The sequence below is a fragment of the Callionymus lyra genome, chromosome 18, assembly GCF_982586985.1.
Source record: "Callionymus lyra chromosome 18, fCalLyr1.hap1.1, whole genome shotgun sequence".
Taxonomy (NCBI): Eukaryota; Metazoa; Chordata; class Actinopteri; order Syngnathiformes; family Callionymidae; genus Callionymus; species Callionymus lyra.
In genome coordinates this window covers 23,107,089-23,129,701 of record NC_141835.1, presented here as the reverse complement: position 1 = coordinate 23,129,701, position 22,613 = coordinate 23,107,089, and the positions used below count along the sequence as shown (strand labels likewise).

Sequence of the window (22,613 nt, the reverse complement as noted above, 5' to 3'; positions counted from 1 at the left end):
CAATAGCAACCGACTTCTCTATGTCACTAGTTAGGTTGCACTGTACCTCTTTATGCTGATACTGGACAGTGTTGATGGTAGGGTCTGGTATTGTACATGGACATGAGCTCCGACACGGTTTCCTTGAAAGTGCATCTGCATTTTGGTGGTTTTTCCCCGGCCGGTGACCACACAGAAGTTGTATTCAGCTAGCTTTTCCAACCAACGAGCTAGCTGACCTTACGGCTCCCTTAACCTGGTCAACCATCTCAGGCTGCTGTGGTCGGTGCGGATGGTAAAGAGTCGGCCCAGCAGGTACTGTCTAAAATGGGGAGTGAACCCCACCACTGCTAAGAGTTCTCGTCTTGTTGTGCAGTAATTCTGCTCTGTAGTCGTCAACCTTCGGCTTCCATATGCCAAGACTCTCTCCTCGCCACCCTGCACTTGGGACAAGACAGCTCCTATCTCCCAGTCACTGGCATCAGTGTCAACAAAAAGTTTACCTTCATCGAGCGGATAGCCCAGAATAGGAGCCGAGGTCAGTCGCTGCTTGAGTTCTTCAAATGCCTCCTGACTATCTTGTGTCCATCTGTAGTGGGCATACTTTTTGGTGAGGTAGTGGAGCGGCTGGGCTATTGTTGCGAAGTCTGCCAAAAAACGCCGATAGTAGGAGGCCAGACCAACAAACTGCCGGACTTCATGGACATTCCTGGGTACAGGCCAGTCTTTCACTTTTTCGATCTTCTGGGGGTCAGTAGCTACTCCCTTAGCAGAGACCACGTGACCCAAGTAGACAACTTGCTCCCGGAACAAACAACATTTGGAAGGTTTTAGCTTTAAGTTTGCTTCCCGCAACCAAGAAAACACCTGGCTTATCCGCTCCAGCATTTGAGCGCTGTCCTGTCCCAGAACAATTATGTCATCGAGGTAGACAAGGCAGGTCTTCCATTATAGTCCAATTAAGACACGGTCCATAAGTCTCTGAAACGTGGTGGGCGCATTGCACAGTCCAAACGGCATCACATTCCACTCGAAGAGTCCCTTTTGTGTACAGAATGCAGCAGCTTTGCGGGCCCTGGGGGTCATTTCTAATTGCCAGTACCCTGACGTCAGATCTAGAGTACTGAAGAACTTTGCAGAAGATAGTGTGTCTAGAGTGTCTTGGATGCGGGGCAAAGGGTAGGCATCCTTAATAGTTCGTTCATTCAGGGGTCTGTAATCCACACAGAGCAGATGAGTTTGGTCTTTCTTTCTAACCATCACAACCGCTGCAGCCCAGCTGCTGTTACTGTACACCAGCATCCAAGCTCTGTTGTAACTGCTGGTCCGATGATATTTGTTTGTCCCTGGCCATTCTGCGTGGTGGTTGTTTTACAGGTGGTCCAGGAATTGTCAGAATGTCGTGCTGGACAGTGCTAGTACGGCCAAGATCAGGGGGGCTGGAAGAGAACACATCACTGTGAGACTTTAGCAAGGCTGCCAGATTTTGGCGATCACTTTGGGACAGGTTAGGGCAACTCTCAACATATAGGGCTTGCAAGTGACTCGGTACAAGGACATTATCTGGGTTGCTGATAGTAAAATCTGCTTGAGCCTTTGAAAAGAGAGACTCCCCGGTGCTCAACACTTGTGCAGACTGGAGGACCACCGCAATGGCCCCTCTCTTCAAAGTTACAGGTGTGGCACTTACGTTGAAAACGCGAATGAGGACGCTGATGGACTGCTGCTGCTTCACGACGACCCGGGCCACCTGAACATGGTGCTTCTCAATGAAACCCTGGGTGGGACTTAACATCATGTCTCTACCAATAGCATGGCCCAAACGGGAAGCACCGGGGACAACGTACTCCCGTCCTGGTTCCAACACAGTCGTGCGTGCCACCCTGACAAGATGAGACTTGGTTTGTTGACTAAAACCATAGTGGGGAACTGTCTTACCGAAGAGGGTTATCACCTGGCGGCCATAGTCGAGGAGAGCCTGTGCTTGCTGCAAGAAAGGGTGACCCAGGATGACTTCAGTACTTTGAACTGTATCAACCACGATAGAGTTCACCTGGGTAACCGTGCTTCCTGTCTGCACAGGGATGATGACTTCCCCCAGGACGGGTAGCCCAGCAGGTCCGATACCCTGTAAAACATGGAGTGGGGGCCTAAAGTCTAAGGAAATGGAGTTATAATGATGAAGAGTGGTTGTTGGCGAGGGGAGGGGCAGTTCTTTTGAATCTGTCCCACTCCAGAGCAATTGTGACATACTTCTTCTTCCCTGCTTGTCTTTTTGTACCTGCTTCTATTAGCCTGCCATGGTATGGAAGTTTTTGGTGCCCTCTGCAGTGTTTCAGCGAGCATCCTTGGTGCCCTCTCGGGCTCCTCATTCCCGCAGCATCGCAGTTCTGGTCGCTGGTGCCACAGAGCCACGGCCCCCCCTGGCAGCTCTCCTGGTGGCTTCATACTTGTGTGCTATATCATTAGCTCTCACCAGGGAGCGGGGTCGGTCTTCTAAAAGCCTCTGCACTACCTCAGCATCTGCCATGGCGTTCGTGAAGATCTCAACACGGATGCAGTCTTGCTCTGCATCAGTCCGGTCAGCATAAACAATGAAGACCTTCTCGTATATGTCGTCCCTGAGTGCGTGTACTGTAAAATCTCATGAAATAGTTCACACACTAGTTTCACACCAGGGTCAGGCCTAGGTTGTGCACTCTAAAGCACACACAGGGAGTTTCTGTTCTCCATCATCTAGGATGAACAACTATGTTTTTGATGTTTGTTTATTTGAACCATGTAAAGCCAAACACAATGGGGGAAAAATAATGGTTTACAAAAAAAAGTTTTCAAATCTTCATCAGTGCAATGACTTACGATTGCTCTTCATTTCAGCACCATAAGCTTTTAACGACGACTAAAGCGCTTAATATTTTTGACTGGAGCTAAACTTCTTCTTCTTCTGGACAAATGAAAACCTCTTGTGGAGAAAAAAAAATGCTTAAAACTTCGAACATATAAGTTTTTCTTGGATCACCTTCTTTTAGAAACAGTAGTTACAAGGACAGGTGATATTTTGAAAGAAAATCTGTTTTTGACATGAATGGTTTAAAGTAAAGTTAAAACTATATTCCTTTTGCATGGCTTCTGTAAAGTTACCTTAGGTTAACAAATTGATAGTTGTCTTTATTTCTTCAAAATAAAACTGAATCACCGGTAACGTTCACATTTTCTGAGTTTAAACTCATTAATATCTTAAACATTGACATTCGTTTGGCACTTGACACTTATCTTGAAACTATTCTATAAAACCAAACAATAAACCATTTATAAACTATGTGAAAACCTACGATTCCAAAAACGGTTACAATCATAGCCATGATAAACATTTTAAATGTTTCCATCATCGTGTTGAGAAAACCATTAAAAGTTACATAGTTATTGTCGTGTACATCATTTGAATACTGAAACGGGAAGAAAAATAAAATCTCTTTGTAAAAGTTGAGAATGGATTACTTTTCTTAACCCGTTGTTGTTTCTCTTTAGTCGTTTTGTCATTACAATGAAAAAAAAAAACAAGGTTAACTTACCTTTTACTTTAAAGTCTGCAATATTCAAGATTTTTGGTTATAGTTTGTAGAACAAAAAGTATAAGAGCACTTTTGTAGTAAAACAATAGAAAAGTAAAAACAACACAGCACATTGAATTGTTCTAAGGAAATGTTTACAATTGCAAATTCTTAGAAGAACAACTATAAAAACATTAACTTTATCAATTCTTCAACCAATACAGTATCATTATTCCAACACATAAAACATGTATTTCAATTTAAAACTCATCAATGATTATCAAACAATTAATTCTCCTTTAACATGGAATTAACTTCCATAAACTTGGTTAAAAAAAAAGTTGGTTTCCTAAGTTCTTATCTCATGATACAATGTGGGTTGTGTTTTAATATTTTAACATAAGATTTAGAAGAAGTAAAAATTCACAGTATAGAGCGATGGCTGTTGCTGCAAAGTGTTCTTTTGACCTTCCCACCCCCTCTGCTGAGACATGTGTTACACTATGACTCAATTCTGCCCAACAATGAGACTAATGGAACTTGTTTTACTTTAATGTGTTGGAATTAATTTACATTTTTATCTTTACAGTTTAAACGTTTAACCTTAACTGTGTCATTATTACATATCAGGTGTCTAGTTATTGTAGCCTAGAACAAAAACATTTTCCTGCATCAGTTACTTATGCTCACTCAATTCATGTCAGGTACGGACCACTGCACAATTCTAAAATTCTAAACTATGTTCATGATGGCTTTTTTAGTACTTTCAGTCTAAACCTTTGTTTAACTTTTGGTAGCACCTTATACTGACACTACACACACTTTCATTTTACTTTTTCTATTCTTAAGTTTCTTGTCTCATCACTGATGTTGAGGCATCGTAAGTTAGCTTCCAATTCTTGTTACAACTGTTGGATTTCACATTCATACGCTTCTTCTGAGGATGTGGGTGTAACACCACAGATGATATATTTTAAAATATTGGCTTATTTCTCGGTTTTAGTAGTCTCTAACTTCTAGATATCTAAAATAATCCTCTCTCTCTCAAGGAATAGTTTTGTTTTAATACTTGGAACTTTTTTTCCAGTTGAACATAAATATTTGACTAATATTTTGTGTATAGTTATATGTCAAGATTAGTGTTTTTGTTTTGTTTGTACGCTGAATGAGAATCAAATGTCTTTAAGAGATGTGTAAATGATGTTTACTAAAGTTACTAAAGTTTCACTTAAGTTTCAGCTCTGAGATAAGAAAATTAACGACTAAGCCCCCTCAGTCTTACCAGTGTGACAGAAATGATCAGGGGACTATACATTTTCTGTTTTTGTATTTGTAGAAGCTCTGAGGTCTAAAAGGAGTTTTTTCAGCATGAGGGTAACATTCCACTTACAGGAGGCGACAAAGTGGTTGATTTCATGAGAAAGAAAAAACGTTTAACATTAGCTTTGTCATTATTACATATCAGATCTGTAGTTATTGTAGCCTAGGACAAAAACACTTTCCTGTATCAGTCACTTATGCTCGCTCCCTTCATGTCAGGTACTGACCACTGCACAATTCTAAAATTATAAACTATGTACATAGTTGTTTTGTTACTGGATCAGTAGTTTCACTCTAAACCTTTGTTTAACTTTTGTTAGCACCTTATACTGACAATACCGTGGAACAGGTTCAACCATCCCTCTTCTGAACCCTCCACCCCTTTGTGGCTCATCATTGATGTTATGGTACAAAGGAAAACATAAGGTTTTCACTTAAGTTTGATTTCCTTTTATATGATTTTTAATATGTCTGTTTTTATTCAATAAAACTAATATTTTGAGTAGTTGTGTATAGTGAGATGTCAGGATTAGTGTTTTTGTACTGTACTGTACTGTTTGTACCCTGAATGAGAATCAAATGTATTTAAGAGGTGTGAGTAAGATAGTTGGAAAACCTTGTTACAATATTGTAAGAAGTGGATTCAAATGTTAGATACGAGAGAAAACTATTGAATACGTTAGAAAGTTATATTTCCAAAAGACCTCAACTTGTATTTGGTACTCTGTAAGCACAAATCACTTTGGTAAAAATCTAACTCAGTCCTTCAAGGATGCTCTAAACACAAACGGAACCTGTTGGAAGATGTCTGTGGGAGGAGGATACATTGTTACAGATTCTTTACAACAACTCTCTAAAGTTTCAAGTTACACATTTCAGTACCAGGGGCGGGGCATAGGAGGAGGAGGGGTCATCATAAATTGACTGGTACCAGGGGTCAAAAGGTCATCAAATGTACCAGGGGGGTCATAAATCATTTTTATGATGACTAAAGTATGTGTAGTACTTCTCTCTGGGGTGACCTATGAAATAGTAAACAAAGCCAGGATTGAAGTACTCCTCCCTGCTGGATGAGCTCATCTGTGCATTCTATCCCAGCATAAAAATGCTGTGACACTGGATATGTTTCTATGTCCAAGTTGACATTTGATTCAAACACACACTTTTCTAATGTCATTGTCATTCACAGTGGTTACGTTTTCTTGGTAACTGGTCATTTGACTTCAGTTATGTTTTGTTCTGCTGGAAACTTATTGGCAGATTTTTTTTTTTTCAATTCAATTCAATTAAATTCAATTTTATTTAAAGTGTCTTATCATAACAAAGTTATCTCAAGACACTATACAGTTGAAATAAGACTACAGTTGATTAAGGAAAAATAGATCCCAGCAATTCAACAAAGAGCAAGTCATTTGTGTCATTTTGTATAAAGCAGTGCACATTTTTTCATGCATTTTCCCTGTAATACCAGATTTAAGTGTGTTAAGCAAAAACAATTGTATCTTTTTACAAATTACTGGAGAAATAGACTTGGAATTTGTAATATATGAAAAGCTCTTTTTTTTACTGGCAAATTCTATTAAAATACTTTTTTAGACTGTCAAAGGTGTAAAGTGGTAATATGAACTTTCACAAATGACATTATGCAACACAGTAAATTATTGAGGTGTACTTGTCAGACTTCAATAATGATTTGATAACCCTGAATATAAACTACCAAAGTCCAAAGTGAAAATAAATCACAGGAACAGCCGACTTTTATAGGTTTAATACTGTAGTGTGACAAAGTGTTCTCACTGTGTGTGAAAGTGTGTTGTTGTCATCGACTTGCCAATCTGTCCATGACTTCCTGTTTAATTTAATTTAACAAGTTTCTGTTGGGCGTGTTTATCTGCTCGATCCACACTCTCGTGAAACTGTACAAGCACATGTATTTTTAGAGCTTTTTGTCTCTTGCTGCCTGGTGGGTTTGCCTAGCAGGATGTGAAAGTGAATGTAGGTTTGTTTTTTAAATAACTGACATTTCCTTCAGAGACTGAACAACTGTTGACTTTATTTCTGTGGCTGAGGTGGTGTAATTTAGGCTGCTAGTCTCGGTAGAAACAGTCAGGAGTTCATTTAAAAAAAAAGAAGCTAAAAACAAGAAATAAAGCTTGTTGGAAAAAATGTTGCCTTTTTGTTTTGTTCAAATTTTTTGATACATGAATGAAGTATGCACGTAGTGAGTCTAGTTGTGTCTTGTGAGATAACCTCAAAGCTAGTTTTTATCTCATATTATTATTGTTCTTTTTACGTCACATTATTTTTATTTTTTCTTTAATTGACAGGCCAGCACTATATTGTGCAGATGTGCAAATATTGTTGTCCACCTGGTTCCTGAAACAAACGTTTAATGTTGGCAAGATGGTCGAAGAGCATGGGTCACAAACCTTTTTGAAACTATTTGTTACTTTCAAGCACTAGTAGAACATCGGGCAACAAACTTCCTGAATTAAAAATACTACACAGACAACATATAAGTTATAATATTATTCATGATTACTGTTGGGATAAAACATGTTTAATGAGTCTTTGTGTTCCCTGCAAAATGCTGGCTATCTGCCCAGGGTATCCCCAGCGTCTTTCTCAACATAGCCAGGAGAAGCTACCCTGTTCAGTCGTCGAAAATGAATCAATATTAATATTTATGTCTATGAGTTACAACATTTGAAGGTCAGGGACAACATCTGGCACAAATTCTAATATTTTCAAATTAAATAAAAAATCCTTTCTTTTAGACAGAGCTCCATTGTGACCATTATTATTGTGTTGGTGAGTGTCTTCCACATATATATTAAAGATGTCCTCTTTGAGAACTGTTTAGTTTGTTCATCTCAGGCTGTTGAATTAAGTCAGTTGGATTTGTTTGTCAGGTCATAAGGAATGCTTAGAATGGTGGGTAGTAGTAATGGTCTGAAGCTTCATGAAGCAGTGTCATTTTTTCAGAGCCCACTAGATGGCGGTCTCTGCTCTATTTTTATTTCCTATTATTTACAACTCTGCTAATGAACCATCACATCACTTTTGAGCTAATGGCGCCACCTACTGACCTCTAAACAATATGACACTGCTTCATGAAGCTTCATCAGCCCGTCACTAATGAGTAGTTCTGAAAGTAAATGTGTGTGTACATTAGTGATGTGAAGAGAGACTGTGTCTTTGTGTGTTTGGTCTGGTGTGCATCAGAAGGAAGACGAGAGAAAGAGAGAGACGGGGAGAGAGAGTCACTACCACTTTCTTCTTCACACACGAGAGGGTCGGTAAGAAAAAATTCTCCTTGTTTCTGCTTGTATTTTGACAAAATGATTGTGGCTGAAGCTAGATTGTGCATGTTGCTATGCTCCACTCTATTACTTTAGTTGTTTTTGTCATCGGTACTATTCTGCAATAATATATTCCTGATGTATCAACAATTCAAGGTGGAGAATGACAACCTCAATATGCTCAGTTGAAACATCAATTATTGATATAAAGCGTCAGACTTGATGTTATTTAATACTCAGCTGGGGATGCTGCATATCTTGTTTACTATTTGTTTCCATGGCAGCAGATCACCAAAAATATAAATGTCTAAGATATTTATTTGCTCCGATTTAAGCTTCCAATATGTAAATAAATGTGACGAAAGTCGGGCCATAGAATGTAATTATTATCAACTCTCCATCACCTCTGTTACAAAGACCCTCCACAACCTGAAGTGAATATTTGTGAAATGATGAGATGAGAAGAAAAACGAGATGAAAAAAAAGTAAACATTTGCTCACCTTACTTGTCTGTATCTGCTCCATAGTTGTTGTTTTTTTACATTATATGATGCTCATTTTAATCTGCTGGATCAAATATTCTCTGTGGAGTCCTGAATTTCTATCTACAACCTGGAGGTAATCCTCTGTACTTGAGTTCTATTATTCTAACGGTGGTCTTCATGCTGTTGTCACTAATACCACCTTCTGAACCCAGAACTTTCAGCGACAGAATATTTGATACATTGTGACAAAAGGCTTAAAAGTCTCATATTTATTTATATTGTCAATGCCTTCAGCTAGTCCTAGATGGTATCACAAGGCTTTCGATTTCTGGAATCTTTACTGTCAGGAAGTCAGCACTAGTCAACCCTGCTGCAATAATGGCTGCACCAGCCAGTGATGGAGTTCATTATTAGACCTTCTCTGTGGTCGGAGTTTTAATGCCTGAAAATGTATATCCCTCGCTAATAAACTTTAACCATCTCTGACCACCATTGGTAATATTTGGCTTCGAATTGATGGTGCAACAGCAGCAGTTAATGTAACTTACAGTCACCGGATCATTAATTGTCTTAATAGTTTTTCATAGTGATGAAATCGGAGCAGCAGGTCCTGAATTAGAAATGAGTTTATTTGGAAACTTGAGTGTTGCTAATGTGTGGCTGGCACAGGATGATTGGCTGAACTGTGACTGAGTGAGTCAGTCCACATTTTCATTTATTGGTAGAATGTTAGTAATAATAATAATAATAATAATAATAATGTCTATTTGTATAGCGCCTTTCTAGACCAGGGTCACAAAGCGCTTAAACAATCAAAACAATACTCAATAAAATATATACGTTAAAGGTCAAGATAATACTGAGAACAACACAGGCGTTCCAGAAAATCAAGGAAAAGCCTGAACAAATAAAAGGGTCTTATTAAGATGTTTCTTGAAGGAGTCAGCAGATCCATCAAACACAGAGAGAGAGGAAGATCGTTCCAAAGCTTAGGAGCAACAGCCTGGAAGGATTTCTCTCCTCTGGTCCTGAACCGTGTTTGAGGAACCATCAGTAGATTCTGATCCACAGACCTCAGAGCCCGGGCTGGGGTGTAAGGCTGGATCAGATCACTAATGTAAAGAGGAGCCTGACCATGAATAGATCTGAAAGTAAGAACCAGAATTTTAAAGCTGGAAGCGAGTGATGAGTTTTAAGGATCGGAGAAATGTAAGTTCTTCTACTTGAGCGGGTCAGAATTCTTAAAAGGGTTAAAAGCTCCAGCTCATGTTGTGACAACATTTTCCTAAATTTGATTTACTGAAGGTTCCATGATGGCTTGGACAAAAAGGGATGTTGGCAGGATTATTAAGTGTGTTTGCGTCACTTTCATGAACAACATGAATGAGTGCTCAATTTAATGGTAGTCAGATACAATTCTACTTGATATCAGGAAAGGATTGAGAGGTGGGAGAGTTTCCAAGAAAACCTCATCATTGTGTGCATGTTCTTTCTATTTCCAACATCAAACATATTCTTCCAGGAAGGAATTTGTGCAGTTCATGACTTAAGATGACTGTTGACGAGTGTGCGTCATTACAGCTGGGATTGTTAAATAATTTAAAGGTCACTGGTATTACAAGACTCGCATCTTTCCTCAGAGCTCAAACACTCCCCCGCCTTTCACTCTGCCATCAATCTCACCTGTTGTTCAGTAAATTGCTTAGCCGCTGGTTTGTTTAATCTGATTAATCTGAAGAGTCTGATAGATTCGCTCAAAGGAATGCACCAGGAAACACCCACATCTTTCTTCATGGTAATTTATCATTCTCAAAGAGCCTTCTATTTATTCAGCTGACTTTAAAGTGCAAAACACATTAACATTCTAATAATAATCCAAAATTAAAATTTACAAAAGTGGCTGAACACATTTCCCAGAACCAGAGGACAGAACAGAGATTTGTTGGGAAATGGAAGCTGGTGAATGTCTGCTCAGCTGCCAAAACTTGTTCAGACAACCAGTGATTTAACTGTCATTCAAGGATTTTTTATTGCTTTTTCTCTTATTGGTATGCAGACTGGGGAGGTAACCGTAGTAAATATGCGCACATACAAATACATACATAACATCTGATATTAACCAATGTGGAGGTAGGCTTCAGGGGGAACAAGCACTGATTGGAATATGCGATTTTGTTTGTTTTGTCCACTTCCATTTTTGAGCTAATTAGAAAAATAAAATCCTCAAATTTCCACAGGTGTGTTCAGTAAGTATAGATGTCATCAACGAATCTGGAAAATTTTAAACGAAATGAGAGAATTCAGTGATCGAGTTTGCTTTTGACCTCATAAAAGGTCAGCTGGAGATTAGTGGTAGGACCACACAGCTGGCTCACAGCCACAATATGTTGACCTGTGTGCCCATCATACGACATGAGTGACACATCATCAGAGACACGGATGGACGATCTTTATGCAGCTATGAAAGAACCACAGCCTTGACTTTATGCTGCAGAAGGCCACTAAACACCGGTTTTGTTATCCAGCGGTAACAAGATGCTGTTTCTAGAGCAGGCAGGCAAGAGACCTCTGTGCTAACGTGCTCAACATGTTATTATGAGCAATTTCAGACTGAAAGTACAAAAAACAAAGTGCACTCCTGGTCATTATCCGCAGGGACAGAGAAGGTGGGACAGTTATACAGATGTTGACGGTAAATGGCTGAGGTCGTCACTTCTTGAGTAAAACCAGCTTGGGGTGAGGAGATCTGTTACCACGCACGCTTTACTAATGTGCTACTGCTGCCCAAACAGTTAAATTATTAAGCAGTATTTGGCCTGAAGGCACCATCGACTGGGGTCTGACCGGGTCTGGCTCCGACTGCACATCAGTATTCCAGCAGCAGCCAACAATCCGATCACGGCCTGAAGACTTTTATTTCCCTGCAGAAATTCGCAGGAAAGAAATAGTTCCAGAAGGCCTCGCTACCATCAGTAAAAACAACACTGCAGTATCCATGCTTGAATAAATCTTAAGGCAAATGAAGATGTTTCTTAAGTGAAGACAGTACACATGCATCACGTTGGCATACAAAGGGTTAAACCAATTAGTGAAATGTAAACTTTGAATTTAGGCGTGCTGTTGAGGGTGTGCTGTAAGGAGAAAATATTGTTTTCTTTGACTTATTATAATGTATAAAATTAAGGTGCAGACTATTGGTATGGGTGACTTCACATATGGCAGTAGTTTTTGTCAAGGAGACGTCAAGGGATTTTCTTTTCAGCACAAAAACAAACTCTCCATCAACAGTTTTATTGCCATTTTCAAACATGCATATAATGGGCAGTTTTATTCACTAGCCGACTAAAGTGAAACACAATCTCTCCACGATGAAATGGATTTGTGTGACCGCAAGAGTTGACATGTTACCAGGTGGCTTATCTGCTCTTGGTAACAATTTGACTTGAATTTAATTCATCATCCACGACCAGAGAGGCGAGGACAGGTGTTGGATCTGTCTTCACATTGACCATCAACTTTCCTGTGTTACAGAGACGAGATTCATCATTTGAGCCACTGTCTGAATGTCGACTATGAACTTGAGTTACAGCGCTGCCCATTTGTCTGTGCGAGAGATGTTTAATCTCCATCATGACTGAGGAGGACGTGACCAACTGCACGATCAGCCACGAGATACACCAGTACCTCTTCTCCTCTGTGTACATTGTCGTGCTTCTGGTGAGTGTTCTAAAGGAGATACGAAAGCTTCTCATTTGATGTCCGAACTGTTGGTAAGTAAGTAATAGTTATTTGTAAAGCACCTTTCAAGACCAGGGTCACAAAGCACTTGAACAATCAAAAGCAATCCATATTTAAGAATACGTACAAATTTACAAACTCTAAAAGGCCAAGACATAAGACAAACACAGATGTCCCAGAAAATTATGAAAAAGCCTGCACAAAAAAGAATGTCTTAAGCTGTTCCTTGAAGGAGTCAGTAGATTACATCAAATGCAGTGAGAGAGGAAGATCGTTCCAAAGCTTAGGAGCAACAGCCTGGAAGGATTTCTCTCATCCAACATCTTTCCTCTCTAGCGTCCATCTCCACCGAAAGGACACAGGACACTCTTTTGAGGACATTAACTTACAGCTGGAGGAAAGGTCATTTAAAAGATGAGTTAAAACCATCATCTTCACTAGAGTCCACAGTCCAGTTGACTCGCTTTGGAACAACAAGTGAAGAACTGGGGAAACGGGGTCCGGAGACAACCAATGAGAGGAATCTGGGTTTGTTGATACCACCATGTAAAGATTAAGATGCTGTATTCAGCAAAAAAAATAGTATCAAGTTTTAAGAGAGAGGATGCCTGCCTTCCGGACTGAAGCCAGAAGGGCTTGAAAACTTTCAATATAGGAATTACTAAATGAAATTATATTCTTAAGCAAATAATTATTATTAGCAAACACCCAGATTATTTACAGTGGTGCAGGCAGCAGGAGAAATTCCATTATGAAAGGCTAAATCATTAGTTGGGTTTCGTCTGAGTTCAGTAAAAGGATGTTTTGGTTCATCCAGGACTTTATATCTGGACTGTAGTTGTGTTACTTTCATCTGGCTTCATTGACAAATACAATTGAGTTCCATCAGCATAAATTGTAATTATAGAGTATTTCTTTAATTTAATTGCCTATTGGAATAAGTCGGTGAAGGTTCTATTCGTCCAGGTGGAAGCCTGTAGCTTGTGAAAAGCATCAGGCCGAGAACAGAACCTTGACTTTAGTGTTTGTCAATAAAAGGTGGCTGAGATTGACATAATGCTTTCTGTCTGATAGGTAAGATTTAAACCAATTTAAAGTAGTTTCACTTATACCTATTTGGTTGTCTAGTCTCTGTAGAAGAATTTGGTGGTCAACAGTGTCAAATGCAGCACTGAGGTTCAGAAGAAGAAGTACTGAAAAGAAGTACACAGCCTTGATCAGAGGTCTTTTACCAGAGCTGTCTCTGTGCTGTGCTGTTCCCTAAAACCCATTTCATAGACACATTTCATAAAACATTTAAAATTGATTGTTATAATGCCGATAATCACACAGCTGGCTAGCAATGACTTTCCCCATATTTGAAATGAAGACAACATTATAGATGGGCCTAGTGATACTTACAGTAGTATATACCTGGTGGAAAGAAGTTCTTGACTTTCAGTAGAAAATCCATCTTTTTATTATTGTTATGGATGTTATTGTTATCATTATATATGTATTTATTTTTTTCCCCACAAAAATCTCTATTTTCTGAACTTCTATTTGTAAACTTTATTTTTGTACAGCAAAGTAAGTAAATAAACTGAAGCTCTTTATTTATGGCTTTACTTTGAAAGATAAAAGAACAACATCTGCAGCCAACAATTCAATTTGTGAACAACTTTCATTAGCAAAATGGCAGTCTGGCTTCAGTTTTCTGATACCACAGTAGGGGGGGAAACATTTATAACCTTTTTGCAATAGCTGCTGTCTTGCCACTGATGGATGCATACACAACCTCTAATGGCCTTTTAATATGTCCAGTAAAACAACAAGTTTCTCTCTCGTGAACAAAATAAAAGGAGAGATTTTCAGTTTGCGTTTGATATCTGTGACAGGGAAGAGTAGCTTGTCTTTACAGGCTGATGGTCTGTTCTTGGTTTCAGGTGGGCGTCCCATCCAACCTGTACTCTCTGTACCACGCAGCCTTACAGCTGAAGCAGAAGAACGAGCTGGGTGTTTATCTCCTCAACCTCACCCTGTCAGATCTGCTGTACCTGGCGTCTCTACCTCTCTGGCTGCAGTACATCTTTCAGGTGAATATTGTTTCGGACCCATGTTTACTAAATGGACGCCTGTATGGACACACAAAGTCAGTTTTTGCAGCTACACAATGTTTTGTCTCATTAATAGTCATCTAGATTTCTTTACAAACAAAAAGTCTGGTTGTCACTGTCAAGTCGTATTCGTATTTCAGAAGTCAACGCATGTGTTCAGGTATCATCTGATCAGACTGAAGATGCAAATATGAAACGGTTGTTTCTTTCAAATATTCTTTCTTCATTTATAACTAGTACTAATTGAAATCGATTTTTTTTTTTAAATATTAGAATTAATAGTCATAAGAATAGTTTATTCCACCCTTTTCATACTATTCAATTTCACTAAAACTTTCCACTTCCTACAGTACAGTGTCTGTAAACTCTTCAGAAATCTCTTTTATTAGATAATTAGTTTCCCAATCAACTAAAACATTTCAAAACATTTGGTCTAAACCTTTGGTCTTTACTCTAGACTTAATTTGAACAATCCTAGACGTTAAAACAGCTGACAAAGTCTCAGAGCTAACAGACAAGCCACAGAAAACAATCTCAATCAGATTTTATATTGTACTACACGGATGAACTTCAACACACAATTCAACTCACAATTTAAACAAGTAGCATTACTTTTTTACAGCCAGGACAAATACTCCTAGAAAAATAGTCAAAGCATATAGAGTTAAGCAAAATATTTTCCCAGAAATATATCAACTTTAACAACAACTGTATCCCAAAAACAAGTACTACGTGAGTTAGCAATTATTTAACTAAGACAGTATCATAATTCCAATATAAAAGTTCTTCAGCCTATTTATAAATTCATTAACAATTATCAATTGTTAATTTAAACTCAATAAAGTCTATAGATTTTCTGAAAACAATAGTTTTTTTTAGTTTTTTGATTTTTAGAAATCTCCAAAGTTATTTTTCTAATGTTACAAAGTGGGTTGTGTTTTGAGCATTTAACACAAGATTTACAAAAATGTTGAGGTTATGAAGGATACCTGTTGCTACATAATGTCCCTTTGACCTTACTATCCCCCCTGTTTAGACATGTGTTACAACATGGCTTAACTCTGCCCAACAATGAGACTATAAAAGTGACTATGGTTTTGTTACTGGATCAGTAATTTCACTTCAAATCTTGATTTAACTTCTATAGCACCATTTGCTGATACTAAACACACGATGTGCTTTATTTGTATTTCTAAGTTAAATATCTTCTTTTATTGCTGATTTTAAGTGACAAAAATAAACATAAGGATACTCTTCTTTTCCAGCATCTGCATTACTGTTTGTGGTTTACAAGCTCAATTTTATTATGCAGTGATATTTAAATTGAAATCTTTTAGCAAATAAATCAGTTATCATTCTCTAGACAGAACATTAGTGTCTGCTCTCGTACCAGACACTGGATGCAGTGAGTGGATTTGCAATAAAAATTGTGTCCAGGGACTCCTCATACACATACATACATACCAAAATGCAACATGTTCGTGGGCTTCTTTATTTATTTTAGTATTTTCAATTATCCGTTTACTGAGCTTTTCACCCTTTTTCTTGTTTGATTTTTTTCTTCAAATCTTGCAGTAAATTCATATTCTTTTTTTTCTCTTCTTAACAAACTTAACTGTTCCTTGCTTACACAGTTTCAGGAATTTACAATTTCCCTCTAGAAGTGCCCCTTTTACAAATTTTTAATTACATTTTTATTTTTTCTTAAAGCTTTTATCTTAGACGTCACCTTACTGCTAGTATTTATTTGCAAGGATTTTTGAAACACTATATTCGTATTCTGTGTAATCAAATACGTTAGATTACCTTATGTAGTCAAGCACGTTAGCATACCACAAATAGCAAATTACTTTATGCTACTTTATTCTTATTCTCATAACCAATTACGTTAGGTTACCGTACATAGTCAAGCAGGTTAGACTATCTCGAGTAGTAAGGCACGTTATTCTACCATATTCCTATTCTCATAATCTTTTACTTTAGATTACTGTACGTAGCCAAGCATGTTTAGGGTACCTCGAGTAGTAAGGCATGTTATACTAGTAGACCAAAAATGTGTTAAATGTAACAGGAAGAAACACTGATTTTCCGCGGTCTTCATACTTGATTAAATTGGTCTTGAGTGTTTTAATTCAAATAAAAATCAAGCAGTGATTGAAACAAGAGCAAAGGTCAGCATTTGGTTTCCTGCGGTTCAACCAATGTAATTACACTCAACACACTAATTTAATATTTTCCCATCAATAGTGTCAATTCAGCCCCCTTGTGGTTCATCATCGATGTTAAAGGAACAGTTACCAGTCCGCTAGAATCTGAAGATTTCTTAAGAGGGAACAGTCTCTCAGAGCTTCTCCGTGGAGGATCAACCGTAGTTCCATGTTCAGTTCTTGCCTCTTTCCTGGCGTATCACAAATCTTAATCTTGCAACTCCAACAAGACAGAATAGGAATGAACTCTCCTTCACACACGTTCAGCCAGATAGTGAAGTACCGAAGCATCTTCTCATCTTCTACTAATTCTGGCATAAACAAGACATAATGAGCAGAGGGATTATTGCGAGACGATTTCACATGTTTTATAAAACTGAAAAATAAATAAATCGACTTTCGTGGCTTACTAACTGTGTTTCCACACAGCAAAAAAATAAGATTTGATCAGTGGAATGGGAACAGATATAATTAGCATATCTTCATCTTTACTTAAAATGAATACTTAAAATTAAAAATCTTGAAAATTGATGTCAGAACAGTGTAACTACAACGTTAGTGTTGCCACGTACCACATGTACATTTGTTTACAATCAAGATAAAGACCCTTGCTCTGTTTTGTTTCTCAGTTTCACGACATCAAAATGTCAGTCAATCAGTTCTTCATATGAAAGCTATGACCCACTGTTGTAAAATAGTTTGATTACAAACACTCAGACTCTCTAGGAGAGTTTAATACGGCACTAGGGGAACAGATGCACTTTTTTTTATGATACTCTGGATTGGGTCTTAAAGGGAACCTTGAACTAACACACTTTCTGACCCCAATGCGATGTTATTGTCTGCGGTTCCAGGATGACGATTGGCAGCACAAGGAATGGTTGTGCCAGCTCTGTGGCTTCCTGCTCTACGAGAACATCTACATTAGCATCGGCTTCCTCTGCTGCATCAGTCTGGATCGCTACCTGGCCGTGGTCCATCCTTTAAGGTCCATGTTGGGTTACAATAGATTAATGTCTGTGGAAAAACTTGTTTTATTTCAAGATTAAGACATTTTTTCATTTATTTTAGCAGTTATTTTACACTGTTTGTTGGGGGATATTATGATAACAACGTGTCATATGATATTAGTTGTCTTCTGCACTGTGGGAAAATGTCACTAATACAACGATCCCTTGTAAATGTTTCCAGATATACTTCTCTGCGTACGATGAACACAGCCTGGTTTGTTAGTGCCATTGTCTGGCTAAAGGAGATTGCAGTGGGTGTGGTCTTCTTTCGCCATAAAGAGTTGAGCAGGGACCATAAGAACCAGTCTGTGTGTTTCGAGCACTACCCAATGCAGCCATGGGAGTTTCCTATCAACTACTATCGCTTCACCATTGGTTTCATGTTCCCACTGGCTATCCAGCTGGTAAGTGTCTGTTAGGGTCTGAGTAAAATAAAAAGTGTTTTTATTCCCAATGAGCTTGTGAATGTGTTTTCCATATAGATTAGCTACTTGTGTGTTCTTCGCGCCGTGGGTCGGAGTGCAGGGACCCAACCGGACCAGAAGACCCGAATCAGGCAGCTTGTCAGCAGCACCATCCTCATCTTTCTGGTCTGTTTCTCACCGTACCACATCTTCCTCTTAGTGCGGACGGTCCTGGAGAGGGACTGCAACTTCATTACAGGTGTGACCTCTTCCCTTAATGTACAGTTATTTCATCTCTCAATTAGGAATATAAATGGATAGAAGATAGAAGCTCATATATCAATCAACAATCAGTGACGTATATTCTCATGTATCACAAGGGAAAAGAATTGCTCACATCTGCTCTGTCTATTAAAAACATAACCACTAATTCAGCTTTTACCCAGTGTCACCTTTATATGAGGGGCCGTTTGATACAAAATTCAGTTTTTCTCTCACACGTACTATCAAGACCTCTCACACTTACTACCAAGACCTCTCACACTATCAAGTCCTCATGCACTTATGTACAAGATGTCTTACACTCACTATCAAATACTCATACAATCAAGTACTCACACACGTACTATTAAGTGCTAATAAAGAGTTTGAAAGTAGATGTGAGCAAGTTTGATAGAAGGTGTGAGAGGGTTTAATAGTAAGTGCGAGAGTTCTTGATAGTACGTGTGAGAGGTCTTGGTAGTACGTGTGAGAGGTCTTGATAGTACGTGTGAGAGGTCTTGATAGTACGTGTGAGAGAAAAACTGAATTTTGTCTCAAACGGCCCCTCAAACCTTTAGGTGGTGAAGTGAATCACACCTGTATGGCATTCATGTGGATGATCATGTGTCTCAGGAATCTTCAACTACTACCACCTTTCCCTCCTGCTGACCACTCTGAACTGTGTGGCCGATCCTGCTCTCTACTGCTTTGTCAGTGAAAGTGCTCGGCGAGGACTCAACAAGGCGATCTTCCGACCGCTGAGAAGACTGCTTTGCTGCTGCTTCCACAGCGGTAATGCTAGCCCGGGTAAACTAGAAACGGATTCTCATGAGGTAGCCACCGAAGAGAACAGTCACCCCTCCGTGACCCTGCTCACCCACACAAGCAACCAAAGGACAAGTGCTGTCCCGAGTAAAACTGTGCTCGTCACTCATGATGGTCGAACAACCGTTGTTCCTTTGATTATGACTGCTCGTGGAAATCTTGAGCCAAAATAATGAAAAGATACCATCAGAGTAAGTTTGTCTTTTGCTTGTTCACAGTCTGATGAGGTCCCGTTGAATATATCCTCCTGAATGCTTGGTTTCTCATGTAATCATCAAGAAAAGAAATGTCAAGTGTTTGAGTTGAAAAACCTGTGTTTGTGAGTATAGACACTTATTTAATTATATATATATATATATATATATATATATATATATATATATATATACAAAACCGTAGGAAACCCACTCAAACACAGGCAGAATATACATACTCCTTACAGAAAGGCTGCAATTTGCTCGACCTCAAGACAAAGTTTGGACAATAGTTAGTGATAGTTTGTGACCAAACTGCTTTACAACAGTCGGTCATAGTTTTCCTATGAATTACTGATTGTCCTCGACAATACTCAAATCAAAGCGCCAGTGCATCTATTTCTTTACATGATCGGCCATGATGTTCCGAAAGTTTAAGTAGCTCTGTATTCTTTTGGTATTGTCTCAACACTGCTATACCAACATCTTAATTTTCAATTCAAATGGTTTTAAATTTAAAAGGCCATTAAATAAAACGGATTGAATTTGGAACATTTATTTTTTAAATATTAGAAATTGAATATTAAATTACGTTTTAAAAAAATGATTAATTGAATTCAATGATTAAATAAAAACACATTCAACCTTTCCAAATAGAAATTATAAATTCAATTATTCAAAAGGAATTATTTAATGCTGAAAATATAATACTTAAAGATTTCAAAATGTTAAAGTGTACCATAATTTCTAGCATGATGTGATTTAAATATATATCTATATATATATATATATAGATATATATTTATTTATAATTATATGAACACAGTTGTGTTCAAAATAATAGCAGTCCCACAGCATTAACAAGATAAAACTGCTGTTTTTGTTAGAATTTCAACTTCTACATTCTTAGTAAGTTTCTAAGTTTTATGAAGGTAAAGAAAATAAACAGACCCAACAGGCATGACATGCATTATGCTGATCCTGTGAAACTCAATCATTAACTGAAAGAGGGGTGTTCCAAAAAATAGCAGTGCTGAGTTTTTGATGTAAAAAATAATGGTGTTTAACAGGTGGCACTTATTTAAAGATCAAAACAACTGACGCTGCATATGCTGACTGTGTATTCATGCTTGAAAAATGGGTCATTCAAGACACTGTTCAGTAGAAAAGCGTTCTTTGATTAAGACATTAATAAAACATAGAGTAAACCTATACAGAAGTGAAGAAAATGATAGGATGTTCAGATAAAATAATATGGTTAAAGTATCGTGATATGGGGATGTTTTTTGTACGATGGTGTTGGTCCTATGTATCACATACCAGGGATTCTGGATCACCAGAATGCTGGAAGAAGTCATGTTGCCATATGCTGAAAAGGAAATGGGTGTTTCAACCAGACCATCACAACAAACACACCATCAAGAAACATTATGATTACAGACAAACAGAGTTCAAGTAATGGAGTGGCCAGCACAATCCCCAGACCTTAATCCAATAGAAAACTTCTGGCCTGACATAAAAAAAATGCTGAATTGTGGCACGTAGAGGAATTGTCCTTGGTGTTAACATCTGTTGACTGGTGTCAGAATTTGGTCGATTCCATGTACCACAGATATGAAGCAGTTATCATAAACCGTGAGAATGCAACTTCATTTTAGTTTATAAATCCCGGGAAAGTTGAGTATTTTAAACTTCTCTTAGTTTATACAGTACATTTTTGATATTGTAAAGAAAGATACAAACACTGCTATTTTTTTCAACATTGCTATTGCTGCTATTTCTTGACTTTTTTAAAAGTATAATCAAGTTCAACAACTTTATATATATATATATATATATATATATATATATATATATATATATATACAGTATATACACCTGAATACAGTACAAGAGCTAATTAAAGTTTGTGATGGTAAATATGGTTTTGGAGCAGAGACTCTCGCTACGTCTCGTAACGAATGGGTTTAAAAAGTCCTTGAAAGTCTCAAAATTGTTGAAAAACTTTACTGACTCAATTAGGCAGAATGTAAAAGAAAATGAATGAATCTTCTGTCAGACCGACTCCAAAAGAGGATTTTTATGAATCAGTTGACCGAGAGTCTAGAGCACGAGAAAGACAATATTATTTGTGTTTCTTCACTGAAGTTGTCTTGTGTGTGTTGATGTTGGCTGCTTCCGCAACCAGGAAATTACTTTCATTTGGTTCATTCTGGGGTCAAGGTTAACGTCTCAGAGAGAAACGTACTCCAGGGGAACCCGTCTTCCTCTTGCTTGTCAAAACAGAATTTGCACGATACTGTTATTAGGCCAAAACCTGTGGTTAATGGTTCAAGGCTTGGTGTGAGCATGGGAGTGATCTTGTTGTAACCAGAGTTGAGGTCATGAATGAGGCTAAGTGGGGGGTCATCTTCTTTCCTGCTCACTGAGCAAACCAATAAAATCTATTTAAAAATATATACAGTTGAATAATTGCTTCATATTATAATTTACAGTAGTTTCACACACATTTCCTGATCTACAGTTGTCTCTAAATGGGCTATAGTTGAACACTCTGTGACCACAGGACCTTAGTTTGATATTTGACATTCCCTCCGGTGTAAATACATTTTCTGTCCCCCCACTTCTTACACGATGACGTCACACGCTGCATATTCAAACGTGTTTTTAAAATATTATTTGAGTCAAAGAAACGTCATTAGAATGTTTGCATGATACTTTTCACCAAACAAAAAACATTTATATTGACAAATATAACCATACCTTAATCAAAAAATTCCTACAACTGCTGCAAACCGGGACTTTTGCGACGTTTAGCGAGTGCTCATGGGAAATGTGGTCTCCCGTCGAGCTAAACACTACCACTTTAGTCCACTGGCGTCGCTCGACTTAAAATCCCATATAACTGCTTTAAGTTTTATCAACGCTCGTAGTTCATTCATTTTCATTTAAGTTCATTTTTGTATACACATTACTACCATCTAGTGGCCTTTTAGTATAACTACATAGATATTCTAAATAAATTAAATTGTTGTAGATTTAATAATACAGAGTATTCCAAATAGAGTACAATTACTGTATGCAGACATAAAAACAGACATATTCAGTGTGTACAAGAACACAATCACATTTATTTATATTAATATACCATTAGAATAAATAAAACAACTTCTATAAATAGTGTATTGGTTATAATGTTTTGCAACATTGGATCCTCGAATTTTCCATGGGCTGGAAGACG

The 22,613-nt window shown here is 37.9% G+C and overlaps 1 protein-coding gene across 1 annotated transcript; it reads left to right on the top strand.

Moving 5' to 3' along the window:
* Positions 1-11,952: 11,952 nt before the first annotated feature.
* Positions 11,953-19,481, top strand: gpr68 (G protein-coupled receptor 68). The gene is made up of 6 exons (XM_087779804.1): positions 11,953-12,354; positions 14,301-14,450; positions 17,533-17,666; positions 17,870-18,092; positions 18,171-18,351; positions 18,987-19,481. The coding sequence occupies exons 1-6, from the start codon at positions 12,268-12,270 to the stop codon at positions 19,349-19,351; spliced, it is 1,140 nt and encodes a 379-aa protein (XP_087635930.1). The 5' UTR covers positions 11,953-12,267; the 3' UTR covers positions 19,352-19,481.
* Positions 19,482-22,613: the final 3,132 nt, after the last annotated feature.

Excerpts from the sequence above, each read along its gene's own strand:
- gpr68 (XM_087779804.1), top strand. The coding sequence starts at position 12,268 with ATGACTGAGGAGGACGTGACCAACTGCACGATCAGCCACGAGATACAC. Across the intron at positions 18,093-18,170 it reads TCCCACTGGCTATCCAGCTG|ATTAGCTACTTGTGTGTTCT; the intron begins GTAAGTGTCTGT and ends TTTTCCATATAG. Across the intron at positions 18,352-18,986 it reads GGACTGCAACTTCATTACAG|GAATCTTCAACTACTACCAC; the intron begins GTGTGACCTCTT and ends CATGTGTCTCAG.